The sequence below is a fragment of the Rhipicephalus microplus genome, chromosome 2, assembly GCF_043290135.1.
Source record: "Rhipicephalus microplus isolate Deutch F79 chromosome 2, USDA_Rmic, whole genome shotgun sequence".
NCBI lineage: Eukaryota > Metazoa > Arthropoda > Arachnida > Ixodida > Ixodidae > Rhipicephalus > Rhipicephalus microplus.
Window position 1 is genome coordinate 207624005 of NC_134701.1, and position 23009 is coordinate 207647013.

Below are 23009 nucleotides of genomic sequence, written 5' to 3' on the forward strand. Positions count from 1 at the left end.
TACACAAAAACGCTTGAACTTACACGCCTATATTTACAAGATATTTGTGTGTTTCTTGTGCTTAAAATGTGTATTTTTGTGTTTTATGCTTACCCTCTTCAGAGCAGTGTTGATAGTTTTATAAAATTTCTTTGTGCAAGTTACAATTTATGTGTTTCTTATTTTTTCATATTATTGGTAATACATTTGTGGTTTGAAACTGACGTTGTTTGAAAAATAACTCCTTGATGTACAATTTTATACCATAAACATTAACATCAGAAACAAGGAGCGCCATAAAAACAACGTTTCCTGGACTACCTCTAAATAGTCCAATTTTACGTGGTCCCGAAGGTCTTAAAGCATGACATTCAAGATTGCGCACTGGTACGCAGTCTTGGAAGCAATGATCAAAGCGTCTCGATAGCAATGAAATAAATTACGCAGAGATGGAGAGAGAGAGACAGGTTTATTTACAGATTGGCAGAGAGGTTGGCCTAAGTGATAGCCTGCTCTAGACTGCTACTCTACACTGGGGGAGGGGAAAGGGGAAGAGAAAGGGTAGTGGGTGACGATAGTGAGATATAGAGCTGAGTGTATCACTTTGAGACGCTATGTGCACAATTGTGTACATCACTAGTTTTTGCTATTTGAATCAACTTAAGGCTATGAGAAAGAAAGGTATATCATACTTTGGATCAATTGAGCCACCCTCATAACAAATTTGTCTTCATTACCTCATTTTTTAGTGTACTGGTACGTATAGTCACTTTTCTGAAGGCACTACCACGTTCAACAAGTTGTGCGATCGGCCGCTTCCTGAAAGCAATGTGAAAAGATGAAATTTCTTTGCTCATTGTGGCCATCACCGAAAATAGATTTGCACCATGTTCCTACCCTGACATTTTATTCTATTTGTGTCCAAAAGTGAGCATATATGACTTCAGGGTAAAGAGATATTTAACTCCAAGCTAATTCAAATGATTTGGAATAACACTCGTAAATTTAAGAATTATCTCATTATTCTTGTTGCAATAGAATATTGAGTGCCTTGAAGTAACGTAGTAGCGATTTGACACATTTACATAGAGTTCTTCATACGTGGCGTCTGAAAGCGATATACAATTCTTTCCGGCTGAGAAAAATGCTATTCGGTCATTCCAGCGACGCAGGTGGCGCCATGTAGCCATGCTCCGAAGCTCTCACATAGTGATAAAACTGCGACGCAGTCCGGTCTCTCAGTAGTCATAAACCAATGAACGCGTCTTCACGCTTTTCGACGCTGACGTAAACACTCGCGGCATCACCGGCTGTGTTCCAATTTCTAGGCAACACGTCGACAGTCTACGCAGACTGCTTAGAAGACAGCACCAACCCCATCCTGTCCGAGAATCGGAACACTTCTAGACGGCTTTTACGCGACAATGCGCCCCCTCGCTTCGAGAAGAAAAAGCTAAAATGAACAAACGTCACAGTTGTATTTTCTGGATTATTTCGTGCTGAAATCAAAAACAAACAAACGTTACTCACATTGAGCTTCTTTAAAAGCGTCTGCTTGTGTGCAGACGACCATTCCGACGAGATTTGATCTATCCGAGTGATTCGCTGAGCCGCCATCTTGTTTGGACAGCAAAGTAGCCTGCATCGTATTTGTCTACGATGTGGTCTTCTCGGAGCTGTCTATTTTGCCGACCATGCGAGAATTGGAATGGCACTTAAGTTGGCCGCTGTCTATTTAGCTGCCTATTTAGCTGTTTACGGTGAGTACTGGAACACACCCACTGTTTCATCCGCCATTTCGACCTCCCCCTGCGCCACCTATAGTCGCTGGAATAATTGAATAGCAACGCATATAGTCCAGTTTCTTTTAAAAAGGCTATAACCACTTTTATGGCCAAAGTTGGACTGTTGGTGAAAAAACATTACAGCATATCAACGTTCACCAACGATGTTTTGCCACCGACTACGTCGAGTGTGATAGCACCAGCCTCATTAAAAAAACGCCAGGCCTCTGCGTTTGGCGTTGCTGAAGTGCAGGAAGCTTGGCGCTGGCGTTGGCTTCAGGAGCACACACCGTTCTGTTTATCTTCAAAGGTTACAATCTTTTAAGGCGCGCATATTGAGTAGCGCTATAGTGTGTGCTTCTTGATGTCGTTTTAGTGCGCGATCATCAATACGCTGGTTTAGGTATATGTTAAAATGTTCAGTTACCACAACGGTTAAATCATGGATCATTGTTGGTAGTCGTCACCATGGGGACGTGCACCTAGGCATCAACGTGGCTATGTCCTCGTCAAACAGAGCTCCAGCTGCAAAACGCCAACCGAAATTGTACAAGCTTTCCTATAAATCGCTACACAATAAGCACAATTCCTATGATGGCGCGTTTAACATTCGCGTTAGATCAATTACAATGAAAAAGGGATTAGCCAGGTTTTCTTATACAAGCTTTAGGCTCATTACTGATGTTCACTGCCGTGTTCACTGCCGTTCAGTGCCGTTCAGAGCACAGTGTAGCACTTGTCAGTACCACAGTCGTTAAGATGAACAAAGAGAACACTATAAATCTTCACTAAAAGGGATGACGTTTGCGATATTCAGTGAGCAGAGAAATTTATTTTAAGGGTAGGAACCATCAGGTCCGTAGCACCAATATTTATGGCTCAAGAACTCTAGCTACCCAGTAGCTCGACAAGCAACTTGGTATATCTGATAAACCAGTCCATGACATTTCGTCGTCCACCGCACGTACTGCCGTGGCCACGTCTGTGTAGAGCACGCGAGCAGCCAGTTATTGCTCCGCAGCGCGCAACCTTGAAACAATTTCGGGCTCTGAAGTGGTGTATCAGGAGCATTCGTGTCCTATAGTTGTGAGGCTGACCACATCAGAGCCCGATACTGCATCAAGGTTTCGCCCCACAGAGCAATAACCGGCTGCTTGCATGCTCTTCACAGACGTGGCCACGGCTGTACGTTGACTTCTCGCTATCAAGCTTGAAGCCCAGTGTACACCTTGGCTATGTTACCACGCGATATATGCCAATAATATTGCCCTTTTTTAGGTAGCCAAGCTTCTCTGCCAGAACCTTCCCGTGGAAGCGGAGAAGTTCGAGACGGTTTCGTGCCTCTTCTCCGACATCGTGGGCTTTACGAACATGTGCGGTAGCTGCGCGCCCATGGACATCGTGCGGCTCCTCAACAAGTTGTACTTGCAGTTCGACAACCTCTCTAATGTGCATGGAGTCTACAAGGTGAGTATGACTGTCACTGAATAAGTGCAGAAACCTAAAATAACCGGCATTGATCTTACACGCTCACTCGATTCTCCCGTACGTCATGCATAAAATTACCTTTTTGGCGCCACAATGCTCTCTAACCAATTTCCTCTCAAATGTTGTTCTTGTGCATACAGGTTACTAACGTACAATTCATGTTCTCGGGTAAACATTCAAGTTCTTTGTACGTTCTAGAACGCACGGAAGTAAGTAGCTTCAGTCATACGAACTTTATTCTCTCCACCGCAAACATGTTTCAGTACAACGAACTTTCAGGAATAATTAGAGGTGGGAATTCTATTGCAGCCCACATTTCGCCACTAAGCTTGCTTGAGAAATAAAATATACATTACTGAGGGAACGATTATACACCTACGGCTACATGTCTGCTCTGTTTCATTGGAACATTCGGTGTGACACTGTGGCGTCTCAGCTGAGGATTCTTCTTCCAAACTCATCACAGCAGCAAATTCCTATTATTATCTTAAAAGATATCTTTCAATATTACGACATCCATTACACAAGAACTCTGAATAGACTTGTCCTAGACTGCGCCTACTATGTGCTTTCCACGTGCGTAGAATCATTACCTCCGGAGATCTCTTGAGTGTGCCACTACGAAGGTGACGAAACCGTATAGTCACGCTGCCAGATTTTTTTTCGGCTGTCTCTGCTGGAGAGAGACCAGCATTCTTGCTTCCATTGATGTGAGGATTGTTCCCCATATGCAGAATAACGTGCTGCCTAAGTAGCGTGGGCACCTTGGCTCACCAAGTTTTAAATTATTGCGCAGATGAAGTAGAGGTCATCGGTTCGAACTTCACCGCTGTGGTCACATTTTCGCAGGGACGAAATGCGACTTTATCAAGTCTACTTAAATTTAGTGCTAGGTTAAGAACTTCAGGTGATTGAAATTAAACTGCAGTTTTTGTTTATGGTGTGCCTTGTAAGTGGGGGCTTTACATTGTATAACACAGAGATCATGTTTTTAGTAAAGATAACATATTTTAGTACACACTCTAATTTAACGGGAAAGACCACAAGACGCTGGCAAAAGTGCAATTGGATTCCCCATGAGAATTTATTACGGTCTAATACATTATCTGAGTATGTTAGAAGAATCCATTAAAAACTAAAACCACCCGCCAAGAGAAGGTCAGTGGGAAGTAGAACTGACTAATCCAGATCTTCAGGACTAGCTAAAGAGGTTAAATAGTGCTAGGGCAATAACACAAGATCGCGTATATTTGGCCTGATGTAGCCGTGAACCACCCGGTGTAAACAGCTTTGTCCAACACAAACTAAATTTATTTATGTCCCTGCCCAGCAGAGTATTACCTGGAAGTACTCGACTGTCACTTCGAGGCTGAAAATTACTGTCATGGCGTGGGAAAAAAAAGGCCATTCATACGTTGCCATGCGTGCCTCATATCTGTCTATACTTCTGAAATTCGTACTTAATTTGAAATTGTCTTATTTTTATTTTGTTTGATGCAAGCGCATGTATTAAGCATATATATTCAGACACCAGCGTAACGCTCATTAAATCATCTGTTGAACTTCCTCCTTTTTAACAGAAATACGCAAAATCTTCACACTGGCACCGTTTCATAAATTATATCATAACTTTTCCCACCTGCAGAGTACACTGCTATTTTCACTCACTCGAACTTGTCGCCGCCTGTTCAATTCCAACCTCAATCAGGGCTTCACGGTTAGACCTTTGCCTTTAAGAAATCAATTCGTCCTGCAGCCATGAATGACTAGAATTGCCTTCGTGAAGTTATTATACCGTCGAAAAAAATTAAGAAAATTTTAAGCAGTGTTTGTACGTCTTTGTTATATATATGCATTTTGTCTGTTTTCTTTCTTTCATTTTTTTCAATACTTTGCCAATATATAGTAAAATGCATTGTATTTATTATGTTTTGTGCACCATTAGGAGTTTTACCTTCAAGTCCGGTTTATTTCAACTTTTATTCATTCGCAACATTTTGTTTCAATAAATTAGGCTCACTCTGACCACTGTGTTCTACGCTTCTGCTTCTCAGTCAGCACTGGATGTGTAACATTGGTTTCTGTTGCGTGCACTGTAAATTCTGTCAAGATGTTGGTTTCGCGAACATCATTTGTTGGAGTACACGGCATTTCAACTCTGTAAACTCCGCTATGTAATGCCCTGTTGAGGGTCGTGAAGGGTTTGTAAAGAATGATGGTGATTAGTATTAGTTATGGCTCATGATTTCTCTTCTTCGTGAAGTCTGATGGGGCAATTTGGTGGTCAATTGTTTTTGTTTTTTTTTTCTTTCACGTAGGTGGAGACCATCGGGGACGCGTACGTGGTTGTGGCTGGCGTACCGGACTTCGTCGAGGACCACGCTGACCGGCTAGTCGCGATGGGGCTCGACATGATCACTGCCACGAAGAGCGTGCTCAACCCCGTCACGGGAGAGCCGATTCAAGTAGTCTATACCGTCATTGGACGCCTCTCGCAGTTCGCATTGAAATACGCGCAAGAGAGCACTGTGCCTTACAGCAGAGCCGAAGCATTGCGTGCGGCCCTTACTGTGACTGTGCACTCAGGACGTCGTGTAGGACAGCATGTGGACGTGGAAAAAGTTTGTCAGTAGAAATAGAAGCGACGCGACTGCTTAGAAATAACTGCCAGCCATCGCACTGTCATGGCTTAAGCATGATTACCGGGCGAGGTCGTAGGACAGTCGTGTGCTCGTGCTGAAAAGTGTATGTCAGGATGTTCTTTGATTTAGGGTCAGGGGCGGATAGGTTGAATTGTTTCAGGGGGATGAGGGAGGAGGGGGCGAGTACATTCTTGCTTTCGGGGAGGGTGTGGGGCATGGCCCGGTGTGCCACGACCGGTAAACACCACTTTTTTGGGTTTACCGCTTCCTGCGGTTAATTTACCGTTCTTCAAGACCTGCTGGAAGTGATTCCTCTTTTTCTACGCTGCATTTTGCTTTTTCAATGTACGTGCACTCGGATATGCGCCGTCATGAACGGAAAACTGAAATATGTACGGTGATCATTCGTTCGCTAGAACTACAATCAATCGCATAACAAGGAAGTGCTGCCAAACGAGTATTTTTAATGTAAAACAGGAACAACATTAACCTATATAGAAAGTGAAAATGATAATGGAGCAGAGCTTAAAAAATAAGAACTTTAGTGCTTAAAACATCTTAAATAAGACAGTTTTACCGAGTAGCCTGCTTAAAGCACACCGCGAAAACATCGACACAGAGAGCGAGCAAAAACACAAAACGAGCGTTTTCGTTTAATTATGCAACCCTATCAGCCCTATCAGTTAGTCCAGTGTTTACGTTCCCCCTAATTAGTGATTTCAATTGAACCTTGCACATTCGTAAAGAGCATAGTGTGGAATCGTTGGCTGCCACTAATTACGTATTCACAGCTATTTTGGTTTGTTGTTTTTTTCCTTATAGATGCGAATTGGTGTGCACACGGGTTACGCAACGGCGGGCGTTGTCGGCATGACTATGCCTCGCTACTGCCTGTTCGGCAACACCGTTACCCTGGCGAACAAGACCGAGAGCCTGTCCAAGCCCTCCAGGGTGAACATCACACAGGTGGCACGGAGGTAAGAGAACGGGCACTACTACTGCCTCGTTTTAGGCTGCGCTTTGAGTGCTTGGACAAAGAGAAGTTAAACCCATCGATTCATTTAATGGTCCGCTAAACCACTCAGAAGTGAAAAAAAAAGACGTCGCTTCCATTATCGTCTTCATTACCCGTTTTAGTGAGAGCTATTTCTGTCTCTTCTCTCTTATTTCTGCCCAAAACACGTTGACGAAGTCAACGCGTGACATAGAGACATAGGAATAATCTCATTTTTGGGCTACTTGCTTTTATCTATGCTTGTCAAATCGAAAATGCACAAAACGAGGCAAAATCACTTGATCACGCATGAAAATGATGCAAAAAAAATGCCAATCGGGCTCACGACTGCTTGGCAAAGCAGGGAACGCGGCAATTCACAACTGATATGCCACGCCTGCGGACCAATTCTCAGCTTATTTGCACAAAACGACACCTGAATATATTCCTTGCGTGGATAATTGTATATCTAAGATACGGAAAAGGCAAGCAAAAAATAAGGTGATCGTTCTTTGGCCCTTTATTCACCAAACTGAAGCTTTATTCGTCCCACGTGTTTGTACCGACATCGACAATTGCGGGCTATACCAGAAGGGGAATTGCCCGTGTCCATTTCCAGAAGAGAAAATGGACATGGACCGGTCATGTAGTGCGTAGACAGGATAACCGCTGGTCATTAAGGGTAACAAACTGGATTCCCAGAGAAGGGAAGCGGGTCAGGGGGAGACGGAAGGTTAGGTGGGCAGATGAGATTAAGAAGCTTGCGGGTATAAATTGGCAGCAGCAAGCACAGGACTTGGTTAACTGGCGGAACATGGGAGAGGCCTTTGTCCTGCAGTGGACGTAGTAGGACTGATGATGATGATGACCCGCCTAGCTCAAATTTACGCTCCTTCCTCTACCAGAGGCGTATTATGGTTGTCAGTGTCTTTGCTTCCAATTTTGAACTAGATGATAATAGTGGTCAATGAAGACTGCATTTTATGCCGTTCACGTGCGTTTTATGTTTGGCAACAGTCAATTCACAATTTCGTTTCCAAAGAAGAAGGCTGGTGGTGGCGTTGATAAAAAAAAAAGTTATAAAAGGGAAAATTGTGCTTCTGGAGCAGTACAGAATCGTCGTTAGTGACGACATAAATTTTGTGTCTAAACCATACTCGGACGTTGTCTTTGTCCCCGGCATTGTTTCAGATGATGTCGATGTTTCAAAAGCGTGTTTCGAAATGTAAATCACAAATCGAGACTATTATTTGTGAATACATTTGTTACAATGAACCAACGTTTGCGCAATCTTTAGTGTGTGAGCATGTACTCTATCAAATAAATATATGTGTTTTCAGTACGTTCTATTTCATTATAACTGTATGTATTGAGCTATACCACCCTTAAATGCAGTTTTTTTATATCTGTAAAGTTCTAAACAGAAATCAATGAGGTAATCTATTTTCACTATCAACATCTATCAACAGAAGTATGACTGCTTTAAAATTTGACCGTTAAGGGGCAAAGTTCTGAGATGGTGTTAAGAAGTCGGTAAGGTCTAACATCATCATTTACCGCAATGCTCGATATTGTAGTATAAAAAAAACGCCGTAATCATGGTGCCCGGACAGTCATTCGAGTTCGCTATATGTCGCTTCAGCTCACACACCATGGTCGTACATTAGTGAAGTATTTGGATGAAAGAATATTGTTGCAAAGTAGTCATAATGACCGGAGCCTCAACGCCGTCAGATCGCCGAATGAAATGACCATAGACCTTCCGAAGGCATCCGGTGGCCCCCGTATTCGGAAACGTCCGAGCGGTGGTGTCACCCAGCTCCAGCGATAGCGTCGAGTTGATTTACGACTACGTCGAACATTCATCTTTTTTTCTTTTTGTTCGTCTATAGATGGCTGTCTAATAGTTTCGACGCGGAGATGGTGATTCACACGCACAACTCATGCGCTTGAAGGCAGGAAGAACTGAATAGAGGAACATATAATGTAAAGGAAGACCACTATAGTTAGGTGCATGCCTCTTGAAACGTACAAAAAAGCGAGTTAATAAACAGGCGCAAGCAGTCTGCGCCTTTATGTGCTCCCTTACATGTCCATTTTTGTTTTTCGCAAAATGCCATCCACTGTGCAATAATACCAAGTCGCCCGATGCTCAGTTCTTCTGCGGTAGCCATTCAGGACACATGCCGCTGAACATGCCGCATGTGCTTCGCATGACAACTGTTCCCACTAGGGACGCGGTGAGAGAGAGAGAGAGAGCAATTTGTTGTATGAATGTTTGTGAATGAAAGTGGGAGGGTCCCTTATTCTATGAACGCTCTGGACTTCTGCGAGATTTTTCTTTCTCTTCCTTTACTGGCAGACTGAAAGGAGCGTACGCTATCACATTGTGTTCACTGGGCTGATTTGACTGGTCTACTCTATGTAACAAAACAGACTATAATAGCAAGGTCTGTCAAGCTTGGCATCTAGACAGACAGCTTTGAAAAAGTTGCGGTTCCACTTTTACGTGTCGGCACCCGTGTAACGTGCTTTTGACAATCTGAAAGCTCCTAAGACGCGATATGTTTTTTTATTAGTCCCTCAAAGCCCTGTCTTGTTAGTTCCATTCTGAATGTACACCAGTGAAGCGTGATGTGCCTGCCCAGCCCACGCCCTTTCTTTCTTATTTGGAGCCAACATTTGTTTCTAGAATTTCCACGTTTTCACCATACTTTATTTGTAGTACAGCCAGGTTCTGTTAAAACGTAATAGAGATTACTGCTAGGGCTGACCATGCAAGTATAAAGAACTTCGAAAATTTGATGGCCGTTGTGAAAACCTGCCATTTTAAATTCTGACTAAAAGTCGTATTCTTCGTCGAAAGATTTTTGCCCGAGGTGCCATGCGTCACAGCACCTTGTGGTCAAACCACTTTGACAAATAACAGTTATTCGATACACTGCAAACAATATTGCCAGCCACTGAGCGCACGTATAATAACTGCAAGTATATAGCATTGAAGTTGTTAAAATGATGAAACACCCATTGGAAAGCTTTCAAAGCTTACCCGTGGCGTGCAAATGATCTCCTTTTCTCCAGTAAACGTACAGGGAAGGGGGGGGGAGAGAGGCAAAAGATTCCAGGCCACAGTTCTACATATTCCTATGGAACAGTAGCCTGGGAACTTTCGACCAGGATTGTACATTCGCCTAAAGGGGCCTTGAAAGACTGTTAGAAGTAATCAGAGATTGGGCTCGTTAAAAGAGTGCGTTGTCTCTCGAATCGACAGCAGTAAAAGTTTTTTAAAGGCCGTGAATTCAAGTAAATGCACATAGATTTATCGCAAGCTTTAGTCAATTTCTCACTCCTTGCGCACTAGCGAGTTCTATGAAAGCTACTCGGAGAGGGAGAGGTCGAGGGGAGAAGAACATACGTCATTTAATCAGCGACTTCCCTTCAGTGTAATCGCGAGCGTGCGGGGACACTGGGCGGCATCATGCGTCGTCTACGGTAACTATGCAGTTCACGATTGAGGATGAACCGTAAATTTGAGTTAGCGTCTACCACTATTATGTATAGTTCGAGTGTTATCCAGAGCCTCAGCTAACAATCAGCAGTGTTTATCGACGATGTGACGTTCGATTCCTGTTCCCTCTTTCTTGAAAGCTTGGCTCAGTAGATCAGTGGCTACGGTGCTCGGCTTCTGGTAATGGCATTTTGATTGAGACCAAATGGCAGAGGCCCACGTGCTGTGCGATCTCAGGGCTTGTTAGCGAACACCAGATGATGTAAACTTCCGGAGTCCTCCCCTACGGCATCTCTCATAATCATGTGGTGCATGCTTTCAGGACGTAAAACCCCCCATAATATAATCACTTCTGAAAGGGTGACGTCAATCACAATTGCGCAAATTCTGCTAGCATTCGCAAAACAATTAGGTGACATATATAAATTAGTGTAGAAGAGGACACAACGTCTCAAATCAACGAGACCATTCACGAAAAATATTAGAATACCCCTACAAAACTCACTTCCTTGTCAGTTTCTTTTCCCTAAAAACAATACAGGAATGAAACCGTTTGCCAGATAATATCATTAAAGAAACTGATAATGAATCCTTTTATTTGGCTTCCCTGTAACAAAGCCTTCCACCTCACTGCCAGTAAGAATCATTTGCTGCCTCCAAGCGTTTGGGTGTTAAAAAACGTATGGCCATGACGTTGTTTGTATTTGTGAATCTCACTGTTATTCGAGTGTTTTTCTCTTAAAATATCTTGAGTATTGTTGTTTTATTTTATCTATTGCGTCCACTACAAATTGTGTTGTGAAATTACTCATGAGCACTTCTTCTACGTAATGCCTTACGGCGATGTAGTTGAAGTGTAAATAAATAAATAAAACAAAAAATCTTCACGGACACAAAGAATGCAAAAGGTGAGGGGAAGACGAGTAAGGAAAAAGGTAGACGATGAGCTCTGAGGCTTCTTTAGGTGGCCGAAAGTCCTTGTGCTTCGGTGTCCCTCGTGGCCCAGCATACCATCTGGAGTCGGCAATTGGCAGTCTTCAATCGCTCTCGGCACTCAGCCCCTGCGGAGAGGGGTTCGTCTTGCTAGCGATTTTCGATATATATAGTTAAAATTGGCTCAAGGACTAGGGTAGAGACGACAGTGGAGTTAGTCGTGACCCAGGTTAATCTGAAATTGATGAAGTAGAAAATCAATGTATTCACTGAGAGTCGGCGTCAAATGATTTGCTCAGCCTCAAATTGGACAGTGATTTAAGGACTGGTGGTTGCATCGTAGGGGAATTGCGGTAAAGTATTTGCACGGCAGGTGAGTAGGCATTCTCGCGTGTTGTGAAAGGAAGTTAGGGGAACCATTCACTGTCTGGTTGACGAGGGATCGCAATAGTTCATGGACGGCTGTATTCTCGCAGTGTTCACAATGAACGGAAACTATAGCAAACTGGAAGAAGTGGAAGCGTCAGTATGGCTGATTCCTTAGCATGCTAATCCAGGTTCTAACCAAAAATTCATCCAATACATGGCGTACAAAAGTACTAAGCAATGTTTTCTGCATTATTACGCTGTTATTTTACTGAAATCTTACTGTACACTTTACACACAGCCACCTGACGAAAAAGGACTACGTGTTCGAAGACAACCTCGATGTGGGCGACTTTCCTCTTCGCTGCTACCTGGTTGATATGGCGTCACGGCAGAATGCAGAAGCCCAACCAACTACTGCTGGAGAGCAGCCAGCCGATGACAGCATGCTCCTGTCTCCATCCTCATCACCCGTTCGCCGTTCATCCGCGATCACATCGCCATCCCTTGACGTCGATGAGGTGAGGGAGTGGCATACGTGAAGTGCCACATGACGTGGCGTTGGAAACCTTGCTTTCGCTCGTCTCTGTGTTATAGCTGCTTCCTTCACTTGTATACATTATAGGAAGCACACTACAACAATTAAACAATAGAACAATCAGGCCCTCACTGCTTGCCCGATGCTGTAAGAAAGGGCACACGACAATAATAAAAAGTCTCTATACATAGAGAGATGAAATGTGCTTCATCTACGGTAATATAGAAGTGATCATTTGCACAAGGTAAGCGTTGTCGGTGGTTAAATCAGTCATAACAGCAACGCATATCCTAGAATGACAAGCAGACGTACCCACCTAGGAATTATAGCTGGAAAAAATTAGTTTAATGCACTCTTTCTAATATTATAAACAAAATACACGCTTCATTGTTCATCATTTAATAAATAAGAATTACTCGTATGAATGATGTTTGTGGCTCATTGTAGTTGAGGATATCATGACAAACTTGTTTTAGGGTTCAAAGCCTGTGAGCATCACAAAAAAAAAACAACACATTTTTTTAGAATGCTGTTAGTTGTTTGCGTGTTGCTTCTCCCTAAGTATTTCAAATAAATAATTTTAAAACTAAGCTAACCAAACCTAGAAAATATTGGTACGGGCTTTGCAGTTTTCTTGTAAAGAAACTGGCAGAATTTCTTCTCCTTTATCAAACCACCTTTAAGACAAAAGGACCGTTGTCATCGCAGAGTGCACGTCTTTCAATTTAGCATTTTACTCAACCACGTTGGCGGTGTTCCAAAGTAGATATAAGGGAAAGATTAGAAATAGTTATTACGAGGTAAATAAAGGATGCATACTTTTTAACATTTCTTGAGCACCGGTAAAAACTCTAATTGTTCTTTTTTTATTCATCTTGTTGCTGCAGATTGGTCTGTTCATTAAAAGCCGGCTCAATTGTGCCAACGTAGACGTCGACGACATCGGTACTCAGCAGCGGAGTAAAAATGAAGATTCTTCGCTACCGACAGAGCATATATTCTCTCCGAGTCGAGGCCACCTTAACGGGCGAGACCGTGGCGAACTCACTCCCACAAAGACCATACCAATTGCGGTGGTGCCATTGGTCGCGCCAACACCAAAACACACCGACGACTCTACGCCACGTGACAGTGCGGTCAGCAGCACGGAGCGTAGGGGCTCGTCTTCACACGGAGTCGAAACGGAGGCGAGCAAGCCGATGTTCGGCAACAAGACTTCGTTTTTTGGTGGTTTCACGTGGAGCCTATCGCAGGCAAAGAGACAGAAAAAAGCCGACAGCTATTCCCCGCGGTCGGTGTCACCACAGACGAATCGAGAGAGCCGCCTGGATGGCGCTGGCAAAGCGGATGTCTTGGAAAACGTTGCTTCCGACGCTGCGCGAACGCACTGCCCTTTCTTTCGATTCCGGTCAAAGAGTACAGGACGCCAAGAGGAAGCGACAGACAGTGGCAGCTGTTCTCAGTCGGGTGACGCCACACTCGCTCCGACAGCTGGTACGGAGAGAAGGCCCAGCGGAGGACAGCAAGAGAGGCCACCTAGTAGCCCGTCGACATCACACCGGGGAAGTACCGATGTCCGCAGGAAAGAGAAGTTCTGGTCACGGGTCATCTTTCCTTCCTGAGGACGAAAGCCGACCAGTAGCCGTATAGTGTTCTTGGTCTTCCCTCGATTGAGAAGAGAGCCGCAACGCGGTAACTGTGTAGACGCAAAAGAAACTGATCCCGGTGCGCGTGCACGATGTGTCCAGGAGTGTGGTGACCATCCACACTTCGCGTGTTCCCCCAGCCTCAAAGCCTTGTTGACATTCGTTCTGAGGTACCACGATGCATTGTGACCGGGTGCTTCCCGGAGGGCGTTGACAGTTTTCCCTTGTTGGCCGCCACGAACAGCGAAAGCTCGCAGTGGAAGCGCTGGACTCCTCCTTCAATCATACGCAGGTGGGAGTTCGTTCACTTATATAAACCCGATAATAACGACGCGTCTGATCTGGCAGATTGCGCTTGTGACAGCGCCGTAGAAGAATATACCATCGAGGCTGTTTAATGATTATATCCGAATTACTTGTAGTCCATTGAAGGACATAAATCGTTGAAAGAATTTCTGCTACACAAGGAGAGAGAGAGAGAGAGAAACTTTTTGTATGTAGGTCTCGTTGGGTAGATTGTCCTCGTTGTGTGGAGCCCTTAGTTTTGAGCCCCAATGGCTCGTGCCACACCAAGTGCCTGCTGGATCAGCCGACGCTGCTACCGCGGCTCTGAGCTAGACAGTGCAGTCTCCAGAGAAGAATGTAAGGATAAAATTGTAGTGTGGTAGCCTAGTGTTTGTGGACATTCCCAGGTGTAGTAATACACCGTGGGCACAATAGGAACATTATGAGGGATATTGTGCAGGGTGAAAAACCATAAGGATACTGAATTGGTCGGAGGATGCCGCGAGGCAGCAGCGTACTCACGGTTGTGTGATTTCTGTCGCGGATAGAAGTACATACGGCATTTTTAAACATGTAGTAGCGTGGCAGAGTAGTTTAGTAGCTCTGGTTGTGCATCGTTTGGGTTGGACAGCTCTGCATAAAAAACACGGTAAGCATTGGGATAGATGAGCAGAGAATTTGGGCAGTATACAAAATCACGCCCTCAACACAATAATTTTTATCGGAAGGTGTGGAGTTTTCGTATTTATTTAAAAACATAAACCACTAGTACACAGAACCCCAGAGCTCTGCACACACCACCTCACACATAAGAAAAATATTGCCGGAAGCTTATAAATGGGGAATACACTGCAAAGGAGACAGCCGGTCATGTGATTATGGAAAATTTAAAATATGACTAATCATTTTGCATTGGTTATGTTAAGCGCACTCAAACTTGGACGAGAAGAAGTAGACAGGACAGCGCTTACTTCTCACAACTTCTCATTTAGTTTAAAAAAGGTATATAAATACAGACAGAAGATTCCTCGCTCTTGCGTAACATAGCAGGACACAGCAAAACGACCATTTGTATTGGGACAATCACAACGTGCGAGCACAACGTGTCTAGATAAGCGTACTCCTCGATGTGCAGCAAGCACAATTGTGGCTCGACTAACACAGTCAAGTCTCCTCTTCCTGATGAAGTAAGATTGAACTGTATCGCCAGTCAGCTGATTGTCATGGCGAAAAATGATTTCAGTTTCATTTATCATGGGCCATTAGAATCTACTTACTCGCGAGATAGTCACTTTACCACATCAGGAAGAGGGGACATGTTTAGTGAAGCCGAAATCGTGCTGCACGATAAGGAGTACGCGTATGTATTCTAGACACGTCGTAGTGCTTGTGATATTTTTACACGTTCCCAATACAAGTGCTTTGTTTGCACCCTGCTCTGTTACACATGTGTGAGAAAAAATTTCAGTTGTGAGAAGTTAGCGCTGTTTTGTATTCTTCATCAAATTGCGTGCGCTTAACGACAACAACAAAAAAAAAACAATTCATTGTGAACGCCAACAAACTGGCCCAACTCACCATCTTGGTGAGATGACTAATCTTCGGCACATGGAGTTAGTTGCTGGAGTCAACGTTACGAGTAGTAGAATTGTTGTCGTAAAGTAGCAGGTTCGTGTTTGTCATAAAGCTCAATTTTCTTTCGTATCTGCATTTTGTCTCTTGAAAGTATCGTTCCGCTAAACTGGCAACGTGTGCCTTGACGGTCGGTATATAGAGATGGTGTTACTACGAGTGAAATTAGCCTGTCATGCAAACAATAAAGTAAAAATAGATCAATTTTATACAAGTGTCACGTTAAGCTACCTTGCTGATTTACAATAGCAGCAGACGAGGTTTGAACGACTAGAAATAGAGAGGCAAAAAAGGCAAGAAATTTGGCCTAATAATAGTTCCCGCTTGCAAGCCTTCAAGCAAAATCGTTTAGACTACCACTCTATAGCTAATTAGGTCTTGACGTCATTAGGTATGACTGCCTAGGATGTATCAATCAGACCTATCAGTTATTAACATTTCATGATGATGTATGCAAGATAGGGGAGCGTGTCAGAAGTGATAAAAATTTTCATATTGGATGATTCAGTTCTCCTTGTGCCCCACCGCGGTGGTCTAGTGGCTAAGGTACTCGTTGCTGACCTGCGGGTCACGGGATCGAATCCCGGCTGTAGCAGCTGCATTTTTGATAGAGGCGAAAATGCTGTTGGCCCGTGTGCTCAGATTTGTGTGCACAATAAAGAACCCTAGGTGGTCACAATTTCCGAAGCTCTCTACTATGCATTTCTTATATTCATGTGGTGGTGTTAGGACGTTAAACCCCGCATATCAATCAATCGGTTTTATCTCGTTGATGCTGGTGTAAACTGAATTATAAGAACATGACTCTCATTGCATTTCATCCGCAGATACCAGCCCACCAGCTTGTGTCATGGACAGAAAAACTCACGGTGCTTTATCATGCCAGTGAGTGCAACATTCGGCTTTCACCAAAAGCCCCGGTTTACCTGTGAAGTTCCGGCTGGTGTTGTGCTTCTCCCTGTCGCCACGGACCATTTAGAGATTTTTACGAATAAACGACGAGATCAATCGTCTGACCATCAGTTTTCTGGCCATATAGCAGCGCCAAAAAAGAATACTAAAGCAGTGCATATCACTACCAAATTTTCATCAGGTCAACGATTCGGGAAAGTTGCGCTAAAATCATTGCCCATAATTTGAGTACCGGTGGCCTTAAAGATGTGTTCGGATTGTCGTCCTGTTCTTCGTGTACACCAAGAAATATTTTGTCTATATAGCCATGTACAGTTGTAGGTGGTAGTGCCATTCCAACTACAATAAGTGCTTGCTGAAGGCCATACCTGGCGCCCATGAATTGATGGATTTACAACGGTGCCACAAAACAGACGAACGGCCTATAAACACACGAACACGGCGCTTTTGTTGGTGTGAATATTGGTCTTTTCGTCTGCTTCGTCACGTCGTTCTAAATTCATGCATCCGTGTCCTTCACACCAAAACAGAACTACCTGCGTAGTTTTCAATCTACAACGGGTAGTCATTGCACTAATGTATGCCACCTTCAATGGCTGCTTCAAGGTAATGCGCTGTTTGTATGTATGTATGTATGTATGTATGTGTGTATGTATGTATGTATGTATGTATGTATGTATGTATGTATGTATGTATGTATGTATGTATGTATGTATGTATGTATGTATGTATGTATGTATGTATGTATGTATGTATGTATGTATGTATGTATGTATGTATGTAGTTTAATGGACTACGTTTGGCGCATATGTGAAGCATCCCACGAATCAATACATAGCGCACTAAACACAAATAAATAAGACAGAACTTGCGGCATTCTCAACTCCTATATTTCTAACGATTCATACTTACATGTCTGCACACCTTCATATTTTACGCGAGGTCTACCTGGTTAAGCACCTTTCGGCTGTCCTTGAAGTCATGTCATATTCCCTATTGTTATAATCATAGCCAGCCTCACTGAATGTGCGGAAACGACATGTAGCTTCTAAATTGTTCTGTTTATGTACAAAAGTCTGAAGTAATGTGCACTGGTTTGCTTAATATGTCGCTGTTTACGACGAAACGAAAATCAAAACTCATTTGCTACGACGTAATGGAGTCGCGCTTTATGCGAATGCAACAGAACACGAGGAAATTGGTGTATTTAATGTGACAACCTTTCCTTTACCGCAATGTAGACCCATCTGAGCTCGATCGAATAGACCATTCCGAGGTGACAGACAAAACTGCAGAGATGCGGAGGCATGCAGCACTTCTGAAGCAGCACTATACTTCTTCAAATCAAGGCCTCCTTTCCTCAAAAACACTTACATCATAAGTTCTTGACTACCTTTTCCTTTTAATGCCCTGATGCGAAAAGTCAAGTGCGATGGGTAAGTACTTTCTTTCATAATAACGCCATCCCTCTCTTAATAATAACAAAAACGCCGGCAATTCGGCCGTGCGTTAGACGATGCCCGTCGCTTGATCCAGCAAAGCAATGCAGCTATTAATGTGCAGACATGACGGGAAAGAGGGTGCTGCCGGAATAATGCCAACCGTTATTTTATGGGTTCGGTTTTGGAAACGCCAAAGTACCTTATAGCGTAATTTTAGGTGCCATTTAAAATTGGGATTTTTTCTTAACGAGCGTAACTCGTCGGTCATAGGCTTTACCTCACTGTGGATAATAGTTTTTACTGTCTGCACTGTTTGAAGTATATGAACGTTGGGCAGCTTACGCTGCTATACGTATTTTTATCGCTCCAGGCAACCATAAAAAGAAATTGGTCAACAAGAAACATGTGAAGACACTGGGATGTATATGATAAACAAATAACATAATTTACAAGTAAGAAAGCAGGACAGTTTAAGAATGAAAGATTAACTGAATTGATGACAAACCAACAAACAAAGATTGTAGAAAAAGTTTGTATTTCGGCAAAGGCACCTGAATATGCATCCTCGCAGCAAATTTCCTTTGACGAAACGTTTGCTGAAGCTATGTCCCCTGCTCAAATTTTTTCCGTGAAGATATTTTTCCATCACGGAAGCTGCGTTGAGCGTTAATCGTACCTGCTGGAGCTGGTGTACACGTCCGCCAGTTATAAGCGCCACGTTGGTCGGTGAGACTACTATGGAATAAATATAACTCTAAGTTGGGTATAAGCTAGTACTTCACTTCGTACGCTCTCAACAGGGTCCCGCCGCACACACACAAAAAAATGTCGTGCGCACGTTGTTTTTTCTTCTTTCCACATGCATAAGCTAGGGCCATAGCGAGGAATTCGGGGAAAGAGGGGGTTCAACCACACCTGATATATGTTCGGGCGTACCTTTGTATGAATGCGTGTATATACACGCAAGCGAAATTGGAAATAATTAGGGAGGAGGGGGAGGAAAATGAGTCCCCCTCCCTCTTCTGGAGGCGTCACTGGTATGAGTTGACTACTGCTGAAAATTGCGTGAAGCGAATTAGAAGAAGCTTGAAAAGTGCGAGAATAGAAACACACTCGTTTTTGATAAAAAATCACAGGTGCCTTCGCAACAGTGTCTGAATTCGTGTGTTCCGATCCCTCTGCAAAGCAGAACAGCACTCCATCGAACACTATTAAAAGGATCGAAACAAAAAAACATTATGCAAACATACAGAATATATATATTAAGTAAACAATATTTCCAATCGACGAGTGCAGCTGTCTGATTTTTTTCGTCTCCGAAAAGTATCCAAATATAATTCTGGTCAACTACCCCGTACCTCAGACGTGCAAAGACGGGTGGATGTGCAGGGCAAGCAGAAGCCGACGAAATTATTTTGTGGTAGGATAACTGACGACGATGGTAACTGAATGTGTGTGCTGTGAAAAGAAGCTACAGCAGTGAAATAAGCCGTATACGCTTTAGTAGAAACGAACTCCAATAAAAACGTCTTCAAGGCTATTATCAAGATAAATGGCGATGCCACTGCTAAATATTACTTTTGAAAAGTCACTTTGTATAGGGTATTTGGGTATTTTTGCTCCCTGGTGATGTAACAGGAAAATTAAAAGAGAAACACGCCAACTTCGTCACATATGTGATTGTTCGAACGTCATGTCTCACAATCTGTATATATATATACATATTGTTACACAAGGTAAGGTAACTTAATGGGGGGGGGGGTTTAATGGGCCCTGAGTCCGCGATCACAGTACAATGATGATGATCTCCACCGCCATGGCTCGTACCCACTCAGGGGAATCGCAATAGAGGCAACTTCGTCTTCCTTCTGGATCCGCGCTTCCCTTCTTTTTCCTGGTAGTGATACCCCGTATCATTCTTCCCGTCTTAGACGAAGCCCTCTCGGCGAGTCATTCTTGCATCCTTCGAGTAAACGGCTTCAGGCGGGCAACATGCGTCACCTCTGTCTTGCATGAACGTCGGCTACTAGTGGTGACACGTCCAATTTCATAGTTGACGTCGCTGAGACAACGGAGTATCACAAAAGGACCGGCATAGTGTGCCAGTAGCCTTTGGTTCAAGCCACGTCTGCGTATTGGGGTCCACACCCACACTAGATCACCGGGAGCATAGGTTACATGCCTGTGTTGACTGTCGTAGCGAGTTTTGGAGGACTCTTGCGCTGCCAGTGTACGTAAGCAGGCAAGTTGACGTGTCTCTTCCGCACGACACAAGGTTTCCGCAATTGTTAAATCGTCATGGACGACCAAAGGAAAGATAGTGTCCAGCAAATGTCGAGGTGAGCGAGTGTAGAGCAGATAGAAAGGGCTGTAGCCTGTCGTTTCGTGTTTCGACGTGTTGAAGGCGTACGTGACGAATGGTAATACTTCAACCCAGTTTTTGTGGTCGGAGGCGACGTACATTGACAACATGTTGATCAACGTTCGGTTTGTGCACTCAGTGAGGCCGTTAGTTTGTGGATGATACGCAGTTGAGTGTCGGAACTTGGAGGCACATAAACGAAGTAATGATTCTACAATATCAGCGGTAAATTGTCGTCCACGGTCACTTATTATTACGCGAGAAGGTCCGTGTCAGAGGATGACTGAATGCAACAGGAGCTCCGAAACCTGGACTGCCATGGTGGAGCATAAGGCAGCCGTCTCGCAGTACCGCGTCAGGTAGTCGGCGCATACAATTATCCACCGGTTACCTTTTGAGGAGCATGGAAATGGTCCCATCAGATCATTCCCGACCTTTTCAAAAGGGGAACCGGGAGGCTTTGCAGGTTGCAGGTGACCAACTGGACCCGAGGAGGGCCGCTTGTGGATCTGGCACTTCGTACAGCTGGCCATGTAGTTCTGAATCGTTTTGCTCATTTTCGGCCAATAGAACCGTTCTTTCGTGCGACTAAGTGTTCGTGCAGTGCCTAGATGGCCAGAGGTGGGGTAGTTATGCGTGAGACGCAGAACAGACGTTTGCAGGGACGCAGGAACAACCAGCAGAAAGTGGGCGCCTGCCGTGGACAAGTTTCTCTGGTAAAGAAGGCCATTTCGGACGCAGAATCGGCCTTCGCTTAATGAATTTCTCGCTCCAGGGAAGAGAGCTTTTAAGCTTGGGTCATTACACTGCTCAGTGGTGAAGGTCACGGCATCGGGAAAGCCAGATGACAGAGAAGCGATAAGGAGGTTAAAGTTATCGGCTTCACAATCTGTCGATGGTAGCGGCATTCTGGAGAGGCAATCCGCATCAGCGTGTAGACGGCCAGTCTTGTATGAGATGGTGAAGACATGTCCTTGCAAACGAATGGCCCATCGTGCGAGGCGGCCGGATGGGTCACGAAAGTTGACCAGCCAACACAGGGAATGGTGATCTGTGACGATAGTGAACGGGCGACCATAAATGTATGAGCGAAACCGTTGCACGGCAAAGACTACCGCTAGGCATTCCTGTTCGGTCACTGTAGTTGCGTTCAGGCTTGCTTAAAGAACGACTTGCGTACGCCAATCGTGTTCCTTCTTGCCAGAACGCTGAACGAGAACGGCACCGATACCGATGCCACTTGCGTCTGTGTGAATTTCTGTGGGTGACGAACAATTGAAGTGCCGAAGTATTGGCTGCAAAGTTAACGAACACTTCAGCTTGTGAAAAGCGGCATCACACTCGGAGGTCCACTGAAACAGGCTGTTCTTGCGTAGAAGGCTCGTCAGGGGGTGAACGACATCCGCAAACTTGTGTACGAACCGGCGGAAATACGAGCAGAGCCCGATGAAGCTACGCAGTTGTTTCACGGATTTAGGACGCTCGAACGATTCAACGGCCGCTGTTTTTTGTGGGTAAGGTCTAATGCCATCTTTGTCGACGAGATGTCCCAAAACCAATGTCTGTCACTCGCCAAAGTGGCACTTTTTTTAATTCAATACAAGGCCAGCTTTTTCAATGCAGTTGAGCACGAGGTCTAGGCGAGTGTTGCGCTCCTCAAACGTACGTCCGAAAATTACGACATCGTCAAGTTAACACATGCATATATGCCATTTTAAACCATGCAATATAGAGTCCATAAATCTTTCGAATGTCGCAGGAGCATTACATAATCCGAATGCCATAACGTTGAACTCGTAAAGTCCGTCGGTCGTAACAAATGCCGTCTTTTTTTTGTAAGCAGCGTGCATCGGAATTTGCCAGTAACCTGATCTCAGGTCGACAGATGAAAAGTAGGACGCGGAATGCAGGCAGTCTGGAGTGTCATCGATGCGCGGCAGTGGATAGACGTCTTTCTTGGTAACAGAATTCAGTCGGCGGTAGTCAACGCGAAATCTCCACGTACCATCATTCTTCCTGAATAAAATGACGGGAGCAGCCCGCGGACTTACCGATTCCTGTATTATTCCCTTTTCCAGCATTTCTTGGACTTGCTCGTTGATGATCTTGCGCTCTGATGGTGCCAGTCGGTAAGGTTTCTGCTAATGGGATGCGCCGACTCGGTGTGGATCTGATGACGTATCCGGGACGCTGGAATTAAGGGCCTTTGGCTATGTTTAGAAAAATCGAACACTTTTGAGTGCGTAGTTAGAACGTCGAGCAGAGTATGACGTTCGCTTTGGTCAAATGACTTGCTGACCATTTGTAGAAACTGAGATCTTCTGAACCTTCTAAGCCTAGATGTTCATTTTGGCTTGTAGCATCAACAAGCGCAACCAGCGTCATACATGATTCGGGTCTAAATACTGCAAGTTTCATGCCACCTGGCAGAATTGCAGGCTCTATCGAACTGTTCATTGTCCACACACCTGCCCGTCCATCAACGACCGACACTATAC

General features: G+C 44.2%; 1 protein-coding gene across 1 annotated transcript in view; it reads left to right on the top strand.

Moving 5' to 3' along the window:
* The window catches only part of LOC119169589 (guanylate cyclase soluble subunit beta-1-like), a 124188-nt gene extending 107384 nt beyond the window's left edge, over positions 1 to 16804 (top strand). The window contains exons 8-13 of the mRNA XM_075887293.1: positions 3042 to 3230; positions 5570 to 5716; positions 6716 to 6870; positions 11996 to 12215; positions 13120 to 14170; positions 16623 to 16804. Of these exons, the coding sequence (XP_075743408.1) occupies positions 3042 to 3230; positions 5570 to 5716; positions 6716 to 6870; positions 11996 to 12215; positions 13120 to 13854 (1446 nt within the window). The 3' untranslated portion in view covers positions 13855 to 14170; positions 16623 to 16804. The remainder of the gene's footprint in view (positions 1 to 3041; positions 3231 to 5569; positions 5717 to 6715; positions 6871 to 11995; positions 12216 to 13119; positions 14171 to 16622) is intronic.
* Positions 16805 to 23009: the final 6205 nt, after the last annotated feature.